At 52.0% G+C, this 12,208-nt stretch overlaps 5 protein-coding genes across 5 annotated transcripts; 2 read left to right on the top strand and 3 right to left on the bottom strand.

Moving 5' to 3' along the window:
* Positions 1–387: 387 nt before the first annotated feature.
* Positions 388–2,167, top strand: KRP23_14652 (Proton myo-inositol cotransporter; the record flags this gene model as incomplete). The annotated part of the gene is made up of 2 exons (XM_067885498.1): positions 388–549; positions 620–2,167. The coding sequence occupies 2 exons, from the start codon at positions 388–390 to the stop codon at positions 2,165–2,167; spliced, it is 1,710 nt and encodes a 569-aa protein (XP_067737161.1).
* Positions 2,168–2,806: 639 nt separating this feature from the next.
* KRP23_14653 (Proton myo-inositol cotransporter) lies at positions 2,807–4,508 on the bottom strand (the record flags this gene model as incomplete). Its single annotated transcript, XM_067885500.1, has 2 exons — positions 2,807–4,330; positions 4,389–4,508. The coding sequence occupies 2 exons, from the start codon at positions 4,506–4,508 to the stop codon at positions 2,807–2,809; spliced, it is 1,644 nt and encodes a 547-aa protein (XP_067737162.1).
* A 110-nt stretch (positions 4,509–4,618) lies between these two features.
* On the top strand, positions 4,619–7,131 carry KRP23_14654 (uncharacterized protein; the record flags this gene model as incomplete). Its single annotated transcript, XM_067885501.1, has 10 exons — positions 4,619–4,778; positions 4,838–5,232; positions 5,297–5,336; positions 5,399–5,484; positions 5,550–5,604; positions 5,672–5,733; positions 5,800–6,426; positions 6,499–6,540; positions 6,616–6,649; positions 6,731–7,131. The coding sequence occupies 10 exons, from the start codon at positions 4,619–4,621 to the stop codon at positions 7,129–7,131; spliced, it is 1,902 nt and encodes a 633-aa protein (XP_067737163.1).
* A 135-nt stretch (positions 7,132–7,266) lies between these two features.
* Positions 7,267–9,022, bottom strand: KRP23_14655 (uncharacterized protein; the record flags this gene model as incomplete). The annotated part of the gene is made up of 2 exons (XM_067885502.1): positions 7,267–7,414; positions 7,479–9,022. The coding sequence occupies 2 exons, from the start codon at positions 9,020–9,022 to the stop codon at positions 7,267–7,269; spliced, it is 1,692 nt and encodes a 563-aa protein (XP_067737164.1).
* Positions 9,023–9,210: 188 nt separating this feature from the next.
* KRP23_14656 (Chloride channel protein) lies at positions 9,211–11,425 on the bottom strand (the record flags this gene model as incomplete). Its single annotated transcript, XM_067885503.1, has 8 exons — positions 9,211–9,372; positions 9,430–9,498; positions 9,569–9,718; positions 9,779–9,844; positions 9,908–9,970; positions 10,041–10,781; positions 10,847–11,097; positions 11,170–11,425. The coding sequence occupies 8 exons, from the start codon at positions 11,423–11,425 to the stop codon at positions 9,211–9,213; spliced, it is 1,758 nt and encodes a 585-aa protein (XP_067737165.1).
* Between the last annotated feature and the right edge of the window lie 783 nt (positions 11,426–12,208).

Raw genomic sequence — 12,208 nt, forward strand, 5'->3', positions numbered from 1 at the left:
GCCACGGTGATATTTGGATGGTCCTTCTTGCGGGCTGGTAGTCGCGGAATTGATCTTGCACCGTGCTCTGACAGCACCGGAAATGCTTCCCATGCAGGTTCATATTCAATATTTGGAGCTAATCATTCACGTTTCAATTGTACAGATGAATTCACAGCGACAGGCAATCTTTTCATGCGCCGCTCGAATATGCGCTGAATTTCCTTCCACCACCACGACTTTCACCCCCGCGATCAACAGCTACGTGCGTGACTTCACAAGTCGGACGGGTCGGTTCTCGGGCATGTGCACTTCAAGCAGCATGGGTTCAGCGTGGACCAATCAGGGCACAGCAGTGAGTCAGTTTCGTCGTCTGTGACGCGGCGCAGACGCAGTTGAGACTTTGCCATGGCGGACACTACGTCGAGCTCCCCCCAGCCAGAGCAGCGTCCTCCCTCCTCTGTAAGCTCTACCAGCAACCCCACCGAGCTCAGTGCAACCTCCTCTCCGTTCCTGTACCTCCTGACGCTCTGCGCATCCATCGGCGGCTTCCTCTTCGGCTATGACACAGTCAGTCCTTATCTTCTTGTGGTTGTACCCACTACTGCCAACTCATTGCTGCCTGCTTTTCCAATGCTAGGGAGTGATTTCTGGCGCTTTGGTGTTGCTTCAAAGTCCGCAGAGCTTTGGACTCTCGGATCTGCAGAGTGAAGCGGTTGTGGCTGCTGCTGTGGGCGGCGCCATCGCTGGTGCTGCCCTCAGTGGCTTTGGCAGCTACAAACTGGGGCGTCGTCCACTGATCTTGATGTCGTCGGGCTTGTTTACAGTTGGAGCGGGGCTGATGGCTGCGGCAGGGACTTTTACCGAGTTGCTTGTTGGTCGACTCATTGTTGGGGTCGGCATTGGCTGTGCATCCACGACGGTGCCGCTTTACATCGCCGAGGTGTCACCCCCGCAGCTCCGAGGTCGACTCGTGTCGTTGAACTCGGCACTAGTTACAGGGGGCCAATTCTTTGCCAGTGTGTTGGACGCGCTGTTGGCAGATACCGAGGGAGGCTGGCGCTATATGCTTGGACTGGCGGCGGTCCCGGCTGCTGTGCAGTTTGTAGGATTTCTAATGTTGCCTGAAAGTCCGAGATACCTGGTTAGTCAAGGAATGCACGAGGAAGCACGTACTGCTCTGGTGAAGATTCGAGGTGAGCAAGATGTTGACGTGGAACTGGAGCATATCAAGGCTGAAGTGCAGGGATCAAAGCTTGAGGGGGCGAATATCTGGGAAGACCTGCGCTCGCCGCCGGTGGTACGTGCACTCACACTTGGGTGCTCCCTGCAGTGTCTGCAACAGCTCTGTGGTATCAACACCGTCATGTACTATGGAGCCACCATTATCCAAATGTCTGGGTTCACAAATCCCACCACGGCCATTTGGCTGTCTGCGCTCGTATCGTTCAGCAACTTTATATTCACGTTCGTCGGGATTTACCTCGTTGACCGTGCTGGCCGTCGCCTCCTGACGCTTGGAAGTCTGGCTGGCGTCTTTTTCTCCCTCGTCGCACTCGGTGGTAGCTTTTTCGTAGCAGAAAAACTGTCGGTGGAGGCCAAGGGCACGGGCGCTTGCGCAGGCATTTCGACATGCTTTGATTGTGTGGCCAACGCTGCGTGCGGGTTCTGCTCTAGCATGGGGAGCAATTTATGTATGCCGGGATCAGAGTCATCGTCGTCGCTTGGCTTTTGCTCTGGATCTGACTGGGCCTTCGACTCGTGTCCCGGTGACAATCACGAAACTGGTTGGGCAATTTTGCTGGCGATGTTCATGTACCTGGCGTTCTTTGCAAGCGGGATGGGGAGCATGCCGTGGACCATCAATGCCGAAATTTATCCGCTTCGTGTGCGAAGTTTTGCGCTTAGTGTTTCTACATCCGTCAATTGGGTGTCCAATTTGCTTGTGTCACTTACGTTTCTATCGACTATTGATGTGTTTGCACCGTACGGGGCATTTTGGCTGTACGCTCTCGTATCGCTGTTTGGATTTGTCTACTTGTGGAAAGAACTACCTGAGACCAAGGGTTTGGAGCTTGAGGAGATACAGCAGATATTCGAAAGTCAGATAAAGTATTCCGTTGTGGTCGGCAAGGCTGAGTCTTCCACAAAGAGTGCACATGTCCAGGAAACAACTACTCCGTGCTGAGGAGTATACAGTGGTACCATTCGACCATAGTTCTACTCGGCAGCTATCGTCAAAGCAGACAACCAATTACAAGTATCGGAAAATCTTTGAAAAAGAAATCTGACAATCCCAAATTTTCACTCGTAGGTCGACGCGCATCGTCCATTTAGGACGCGAAAAAACGATTTGCTGTCAACTTCTACGTGACATCATCAAAAACTAATCATGCGATTACCTACCTCGCTGTTGGTTGTTGTGACAATAAATCCGCACATGGTTTTAAAAGCGGCGGCGTCAGACGGGTTTGCTTCATATTAACACAAGGAAGGAAACGGGGCTTCAGACTCGAAGACGAAGAGAACAGCTCAGGTTGCTCTGACAGTGGATAAACAGAAACTTCCAGGTGTACGGGAGATTCTCGAGTACGATATGTCGGATTGCGGAAACGGTCGGCGCATCAGCAACCAAGATTTACAACGAGATGAGACCTACTGGCAGAGCCGTCGCTGAGCAGACGGACACCATGTATATGCAAGAGAGGCTTCATAAGCCCAAACAGTTGGCGGCTCCTGGCAAAGGTCCTGCATAGTTTATCGGCATAAACCTCTAACCATCAGACTATCAATTCAAATCGTTAGTAGAACACCATCTACTGTCCGTCTAGCGGCTCTTTCCACTCATAGAAGTGCTGCCTTGTTGTTCAAAAATGCGCTGAATTTCTTCCAGTTCCAGGCCTTTCGTCTCTGGTAGCTCTTTCCACAAATACAAAAGCCCGAAGAGAGCGAACGACGCATACAGCCAGAAGGCACCATACGGTTGGAGTATGTCCACGACACTGAGGAAGGTAAAAGACACAAACAAATTGAACAACCAGTTCGCCGATGTTGCCATGCTCAGCGCGAAACTGCGGACGTGCAGTGGGTAAATTTCGGCGTTGATGGTCCAGGGCATGCAGCCCATGCCGCTTGCAAAGCATGCCAAGTAGATGAAGAGCGTGGCAAAGACTACCCATCCAGCTGCATGGCTCTTGGATGGACACGACTCAAAAGACCAGTTCATGGCTGCGCAGGATCCCTGAACCGTAGAGGTCGGAGTTCCAGGTAAACACAAATTGGTAGCCGATCCTGACATCGACGAGAGTTTCCCTTCCGAGCAGAAGCCACACGTCGTGCTAGCGATGCAGTCCAGGCATGTTGAAAACTGAGAACATGCACCAATTCCAGTAGAATCTACGGACTGCAGTTCAGCAGAGTAGAAACTCGCTCCAAGAGCAGTTAGCGACAATACAATGCCAGCGAGACTTCCGAGTGTGAGCATTCGTCGCCCTTTTCGGTCCACGAGGTAGATGCCCACGAAAGTGAAGATGAAATTACTGAATGATACGAGCGCCGAGAGCCAAATAGCCGTGGTCGGATCCGTAAACCCCGCAAGCTGGATAATCGTGGCGCCATAATACATGACAGTGTTAATCCCGCAGAGCTGCTGAAGAGCCTGCAGAAAGCAGCCAAGTCCCAGTGCCCGCAGCACTGCAGGCGAGCGGATCGCGTCCCAAATATTCACATCCTCCTCTTCAGCACGCAGCACATCGGCTTCAATGTGACTTTCTTCAAGCTGAATATCCTCCGTGCCTCGAATCTGCTTCAGTGCAGTCCAAGCATCGTCCATTCTGCCTTTACTTACGAGATACCGTGGGCTCTCAGGTAGCATCAAAAATCCTACAAACTGTATGGCAGCAGGGACAGCCGCCAAACCGAGCATGTATCTCCATCCGCCATCCACGTCTGCTAGTAGTGCATCCAACATACCAGAAAAGAATTGCCCACCAGTAACCATCGCTGTGTTGAGCGACACCAGTCGCCCTCGAATCTCCGGAGGCGATACCTCTGCGATGTAGAGCGGCACAGTCATGGACGCGAACCCGATCGCGACTCCTACAACGAGTCTACCGAATAAAAGTGCCACAAAAGTCTGCGCTGCTGCCATGAGACAGGAGCCCACTGCAAACATGGCCGACGACAGCAGAATCACGGGTCTTCTCCCGAACACGTGAGTGCCGCAGCTACTGAGAGCTGCACCGGCGATGGCGCCAAAGACTGCAGCAGAGACGACACTTTCACTCTGCAGATGCGTCAAGTGGAAAACCTTGGGCCCCTTGAGCAGCACCAACGCTCCAGAGATCACTCCCTGCAGCGCACAGTACAGCAGTCAGAGAGCGGTCAAGTGACACAGAAGTTGTACGCACCGTGTCATATCCAAACAGGAAGCCTCCAATTGTGGAGCAGAGAGTCAGCAGATACAGTAACACAGGGTTGTGCCGCTGTCTTACGAGTGGCGTGGCTTCCTGGCAATGGGCAGTGCGCATGCTCGTCAACAGATCGGATAGTGGAGCCCTTCGCGTCCCTTGGCGGGTTTACGTTGCGCGTTGTTGTGTTGCGTCAACAAAGCGCAACTTACCATTTGCGAATTGGAGCCATGGCGACGCCACCTCAAGCGATGGGAGTGGCGACAGCCCCCACCGCGCCCAACAAGAACTCTCCGCACCTACACTCGGTGGCCAGCAGCCTGCGCTCGTGTCTGGACGGGATGCTGCCCGACACTCTGCGCAACGACAGCGTCGCGTTCCAGCAACATTGTACGTCGAGTACAAGTAATATGAGTACAATTACTAATACGATGAGTACAATTGGACAGTGATGCAGCAAAAGAACCGCCTGCAGACCGAGAAGAACTCGTGGCGCTTCGGACTCAACTACCTCTTCGAGACGCTCAAGCAACATAAGGACTGGTACGGCCGCAACCAGCAGTTCGTGCAGCTGCGCAAAGACGTCAAGCGCTTCGAGACGCACGTGGCCACCGTGCGCACGATTCTGGCCGAGAGTGTGAGCAAATTGGACCTGGAGGCAGGTCTGCGCGGCGCCGAGCTCGAGGGCCGTGTGGGCGCCTACAAGGTCATGTTCGAGGTCACCAAGATCGTGTCCAACCTCAGTCGCCCACTGGTGAAGCTGCAGATCCTCAAGCCCAACGAGTCGTCGCTCAGTGTTTACTGCGACACGTTCGTGCTGGACATTGTGCTCTCGGGTGGAGAGGTATAGTCTACATTCTATTCAGAGAGCTGCCAGGGCGAGTTCTAATTGGTTTCTGTTGCTGCAGGGTGCAGTGGAGTCGGCGTCCTTAACAACGGTGGAGAAAGGTGCGGCTGAAGGGAGTCGAGTGCAAAAAGTTCAAATGCTGATGTGTTTTTTCATGGCGCAGACCAATCGAGTCAATTTCCCGACCGGGATGAAGATTTGTTGGCGTCACTGAAGCTGCTGGCGAACGGAGATAGCGCGAATTTCACGGTAGTGTGATCGAGCGCCTTGGCGGCTTATGAGGTTCGTGATTTTCATGTAAAATTTTGCTGTAGGAAAAACTGAACCGGTTGATTAACCGCGCCGAGCTTGCAGTCAAGTTCCCGTCAAGTACGTGCTATCCGTTTCTTGCAGACAAATGTGTTGACTTCATGCTGACTTTTGCTTGTCGTGTCAGTGAGCTTTGAACAGCTTGAGCTCGAGCTTTTCACGAAGGCGGCGGAGGCGTGCAGCCAGCAGGTACGAGAATGATGCATGCATGCGCGACCAAATCAACCACTAAAGCGTTTTGCCACAATACTGTAGAAATACTGGACAGTGAAGCGCGCTGTCGAGGGGGTCCGAATCATGTTCAATGATCCATTTGCTTGCATTCCGGTGATTGAGCCACCACGTAAGAGAGTGAAGCTTGACGACACACAGGCATCTGCATCCGCTGGGGGTGTTCCTAGTGCTGGCACTTCAGACGTGGACGGAGCCAACGGACCTGCTGACGACCGTGACGACCTTACCAAGACAACGTCGCCAGCGCAGACGGATGTTCTATCTCCGCTGGCAAATGGTGAATGGGCCGGTAGCATCAGCTTCATTGAATGGCGTGGGGAAGTGGCGCTCCATGTGGTTGGAGAGAACCCGCTCGTGATGGCTGGCCAACAGGCCCGAAAACTAGCGCTTGTGGCGATGCACAAGCATACGGATGTGGCTGCGACAGCGCCGAAAGATGTCCACGAAGATGAAAAGTTGTTCAACGAATTCGTCAGCTGGACAACGCCTGATGGAAAGAAACCAATTCTTCCCAGGCTGCATTTCGCTCGGGATCGTAGCATGTGCTCAGTGTTCCCTTCACGGTCAGCGCTGGCGATGCGTCAGGAATATACCTTGACGACAAAAGAGATTTCTGGGGGGCTCAAGCTGCACTCCTTTCCCATTCCGGTGCGATATCGCGAAGTTGGAAGACATTCGTTAATTTTGTGCGAGGCTGACATTTTATGATTCTTTCTGCAGCTGACGAATGCCTCGGTCGAGACTTTGACAAACGTTTTCCAAGTATGCGGGAGGAGTTTGTTTTTCCATGCGCTCCTACTCTCCGCGTTCTGCTCAAGAAGTAATACCTTTGGGCAGCGCATCCCGGCTGACAACGATGATGCTGTAAACGGTAAGCTCTTACGCGCGTGGTTTTATGCTTACGTTCGGGAGCGTTAATGTCGTGTTTGGTACTCGCTTATGTATGGAATAGCTCGAATCAGGGTGGATGTGGCGGCACCAGAGCGTATTACAATGAACACCGGAGAGCTTCTTGGGGCCGGCAAGCAAGTGCTGATCGAGGTGAACACAAAGCCAGATTGCTCCCTGGACCTGCGTGTGAAGTATCTGGACGATGCTAGTGCGACATCTGCACCCCCTTTGGAGAACGCTGCAACACTGCAGAAGTTGGCAGAAGCGTGTCACTCGATCCCTTTGCTCACATACTACGCGTTGAAACGTACGGTGCAAGGCCAAAATGGCCCATCGGCGGTGGGAACAACTGGAGCCAACGGCGAGGACTGCAATGGCATCGCAGCATTGGACGGCGACCTGTCCGTCTCGATGAAAATGGAAGGGGAGGGCATGCTGCTGGATGACATGGACATGTTTTAGGAAGGGATGGAATACTCAAGTGTCCTGCTTGTGGCCGGGCGATGCAATTCCTGACCCCACGAACTTTCTAGCTGGATGATGCATGCAGGAGGAGCTCACAAACAAAAGGTATGATTCTAGTAATGTGTTATCCTATCAGTCACCGCCAGCATCGTCATGAACAGGGAGCGCTTTTCTAGGAGCCACAGTTTGCGGCAGCTTGAAGCCTCGTGTCCGGTCTTGAACCTGAGCGACTACATCTGGGTCTGCCTGGTACACACGGCCATCCACCCCAACCAAGAATCTACAGTGAACGAATGTGTGAGTTTGGCGAGCATGGCAGCATGGATGAAGACTGAACAACGTACCCTTCACTCGCACTTTCCGAAAGCTGCCCAGACGAAGCCATATTTGCAACTGTACGCGGTGACAGGTAGGGGGCGCTCGCCGAGTTGTTGTTGCTGAGATTACTGGATCTGTTGCGTATGGCATTCTTGTCGATAGACCCAGCACCAGCAGGAAGATGAAAGCCACCGCCATACACCGGTGCCATTTGAAAGGGGTTCTTGTTCGAAACCGGTCCGCTGGATGTCGTCGATGGGTCTCGAAGCTGGCTGTTGCAAGAGAGGCATTTCTCGCGATCAAGACTTGGTAGCATGCCCGATCGCTTTTGGCCGCTATTGCATCCTGCTCCATGCTGGTGGCCAGCTTGTTTGCCTGTGAGGAAGGCGCTTTCGGCATAGTTCATCGACTTCTGAGCCTGCACAATGGACGCGTTCATACTGTCGGAAAGGTTCTTGAGTAACGCTAGCATTTCGTCCTTGTCTGCCTTCGACTTGAGTGCTGAGAAGACATCGTCGCGGTTCATCTTGATGTCGATGAACGAACGCAAGTTCTCCACCTGCTGACGCACGCGTGAGTCGTAAAGTACCTGCTCCTTGACCTCGAGCAAGTCCTTCTTGTCGGCCTTACTCTCGCTCAAGTGAGTCACGAGCTGCTGCAGTTCCTGGCTTGCACGTTTGAATTCGTCCTCCTCACCAAGCACGGATGCTAATGCCTTGTCTAATTGGTTGCAGATCTCTTCGTACTTGGACTCGATGATCTCGTCCACGCGTGTGCGGTCAGCCTTCTCCAGCAGCAAGCGCTGCACGTCTTCCACTGCGCACGTGTTGTCGTCCAACGTGCGGCGCGTTTCGAGCATCATGTCCTGGACATTGCGGCCCTGCTTGACCATCTTGTCCGTGCAGTCACGCAGCGCGTCATCCTTCCGGCGGTTATCCTTCTCGATAGACTCCATCCACATGGCCAACGACAACTTGTTGTGAAGGATGTGGTCCGAGTCCAGGAACAGCTCCTTCTGCTCCTCGTTGAGACGGTCTTCGATCTTCATGGCGAACTGCTTGGTCACCTCCTGATCTTCACGGATCACGTTGAGCTTTAGCTCCGTTTGCTGGACGAACTCGCTGTGGACAGTGTTCACCTTTTCGACACTGTCCGCGATATGCAGAATCTCGTCACGGTTCGCACGGACTTGAACAGCCACGTCGTCAATCTCCTTGAGCTGTTCGGCCTGCTTGGTCTGCTGGACTTCCAGCTCGTACACTTTGGTGTTCACGTCGTCAACCTGACCTTGAACCGTGATGAGCTTCGAGTTGACTCGTTCGACGTGCTTCGCAGTGTTGCGAGCTTCGCGCTCCATTTCGGCCATCTTGTCCCGCAGCCGATCGAACTCGTCCACCATGTAGCGCATGGCCTCCGTTTGCATACGCAATGCCTTCACCAAGACTTTTTTTGACACTCGTGGCTGGTCAAGCTGGGTCTTGCCTTCCAATTCCTGACCTAGTTTCTGCCAGACATCGGGAGTGCCGAGTCCGATCGAGGTCAGCACCGCATCGACCTCGTTACGCTGCATGGTGGGTCCGTTTGCTGGAGCAGTGTCACGGGTGGTCGAAGAATGCAGTCGACATGCACAAACTTAAGTATTTTTATCGGTTCGACTCCTCCCGAAATGGTCATTGAGCGAACAGGTTTGATTTCGATACTTGACTTTATTTTTTATTTGAGCTAACACCCCTTTGTTTAATTGATGTAGTGTTCTTGCTAGCTAGGCCGAACGGGGCAGCCTTCACTACGAAGCGCTAGCAGAGATGCATCGAGACGGATCACGCCGAGCAATTTTCCGAGCGAGACAACGTACACTTGGGTCCAATTGGACATGGCCGCCACCTTGTGAACGATATGGAGGTTCACTTCTTCTCCAACCTGAGCAGCAACTGTGTGAGAACAGTCTTTCAAACTTTATATGAGAAGAATTTGTACCTGGGGTATGTAGCTTTGAACGGGGATCGAAGTGAACTCGAAGGTATCGAACGGAGGCCCAAGTTCCAACTGCAACAACAACCTCGCGAAGATGAGATTCTACTCATCAATATGCTTCAACTAGGGTGTATACGCTTACCAAATTTGCAGTAGATGATGCGTCTTTCTCTTCGGAATTGAGTAGCGATAGGTCCTCCATTGCCATAACCTTCCGCTTGTCGATATCGAGGACTTTGGACACGAGGTACTCGATCTGTTTTGACACCTTCTGACTTTTTGACTTCGTTATCTAGGATCACAAAGCTCAGTCAGAGTCCCCGCTTGGGCAAATAAGCAAACTAAAGCTCACCCGAGGGCGATTGACAGCGATGAATCTTGCAATACCAATCTCGATGTCATATCGTCGAATACATCCCTACTCATGATCATCGTTAGCTGCAATCACACACCTTCCACGTTCAACATGATGCAGATTTACCAGTAGCATTCTGTTGTCGTCGCTGTCACAAAGCGGGAAGTATCCCTCCTTTTTGAAGGAGCTCTGCGGAAGCATATTGAAGATACTTCAGTCTAGATTATCTTCATGAACGAGGCCAATGTCATTTACGTACCAAAGCCCAGATAGCCTCGTCATAAGTCGTTTCTCGTGTGAACACAACAGGCACCGAGCTCATGTGATCTTTAGCAAGCTTCTGGCCAAGAATGTACTCGTTGGCATCGTAGGAGACCGATGTGAGGCCTCCCCACTCCGACACAATATCGTAAAATGACGGCGTGATCATACTGCTAACAAAGTAGGCCACGATGCATGATAGCATCACCGGAAGCATGTGACTCAATTGACCAGTGAGCTCGAAAACAATCACAGCTGTCGATACAGTTTGCGTGACCGAACCAGCAAATCCAGCGGCGCCAACAACCGCGTACGTTGCTGGGGATTGTGTTGGACTCCAATATCGCAGCAATATCTCGCCGTACAACCGGCCAATTGCTGCTCCCGTTGTAAAAATGGGTCCAAAGACGCCGCATGAAATCGGAGCCCCGCAAGGCAGCAGGGTTATAACAAACTTCAGCAGGATATACGTCAGTAGCGCGGCTTGTGGGAGCTCAGAGACGTCTTTCCACTGAGGGAAACTGAGACTTTGGTCTCGAAACAATTCGTTCACCATCTTGCGGTCTGCAACACGCATGATGCCCAGCGGATAAGTGATCGTCGCAGTTATGACACATATCGATGCCACGTGAAGAGATCTCAACTTGAGAGAAGGATCCGTCAGTCCAAGCTTCTTGAAAATCGCCATTTGGCCGCATCTCATCCAGATCATCATCTTGCAATAGAGTCCTGCTCCCAGCTAGCAGAATAAGAGGAAGATACGTTTACCAATATATACCCAATGACGAAGGAAGCGGCACTTACCCCACTGATCACACCTAATAGTATAAAAGCGAACATCTCCACATCCAACTCAAAGCCTGTAAAATTTGTTTTCTCGAAAAGAAGTTCGCTTTCCAAAACGGGCGTCACACGAAATACCAATAGAGCAAAAGAGGAGCAAATGATGCCTTCCCACAAACACTTGATCTCGTAATGTTTCGCTGTGGCTTCAATGCTGAAGAGAACACCACCAACGGGTGAACCAAAGCCAGACGTGACGCCGGATGCAACCGCTACAAGTTTGCAACAACATGTCCATAATTCGCAAAGCTATCAAGGAAAGGTAGCAAAATAACATCTCTTACCAGCACGGATGAAGTTGCAGTTTGCTTGGCCAAAGTTTGCACGACGAAACAATGGGATTTTGCCCATCGAGTAGCCGATCATGGCCATGATTTGCGTGAATGGGCCTCCACGCCCCACCGAAAGACCAGAGCTCGAGCTAATCAGCGTGCCAAGCGTTTTCGCTACGAGCGTACGAAAGGACAGTAGATCGTCTGGATTTTGAAAGACCCCTGCAAACAGTCCACGCATCGTCGGGATGCCCGATCCGTCCGACATCGGAGTGATAAAGTATCCGCAGCATGTTGAGAGCATGCCAAAGCCCACACACCACAGCAACCAGATGATAAACCCGCCGAAAGAGTAAGCCCCGACTGTTTCAACGAGATAGCGTCGAGACCTCAAGAATGAGCGCACCCATCCGTCGAACACAAGTCTGTATGTGCAAACCTGGATATGTAAGATCATGGTTGTAACATTGAAAAATACAGCACTAACTTACCCGTAGAAGGCGGCCGTTGAGCCGAGTATCATCAGAAACAGCCACGTGATCGGCGAGTTAGGAAGCTGTTTGAACGCTCGTAGTGTGCGTATACTCCACCGCCCTAGAGAATAACTCTGCATCCTCCGTCTCTCTACAATCAGATCGTTAAAGTGCTCCACGGAGGTGGCACGCTGCCAGGTATCTGCAGAATAAAGGACAGGCCCCCCAAAACCATTAGCCCGAAAGTCCATACCAGCAACTAAGTAGACGACAAATACCAACACCCACCGTAGTTGGCCCGTATACTTCCAGTCATTGGCCTCAAAGCAAGCGTGATCTTCTCCACAAGGCCAGATCCCGACTGTTGGCATCCGTTTCGTTGTCCGAAAAAGTTTGTTATATGGCTCATATGGGCAACGTGCACTCAATGCACGCTATGGTTAATCCGTAACCGAGAGATATTTGACAGCGAACAAATCACAACACATGAAGCAAGGCGGATGTTGTGGAAATCGGCTGATTTCCAGACCCAAGGAGTGATTCGGGGGATGACATCTCACACCCCAACCCAAGCATTA

Source organism: Phytophthora ramorum (assembly GCF_020800215.1).
Source record: "Phytophthora ramorum isolate Pr-102 chromosome Unknown Phyram_PR-102_s0022, whole genome shotgun sequence".
NCBI lineage: Eukaryota > Oomycota > Peronosporomycetes > Peronosporales > Peronosporaceae > Phytophthora > Phytophthora ramorum.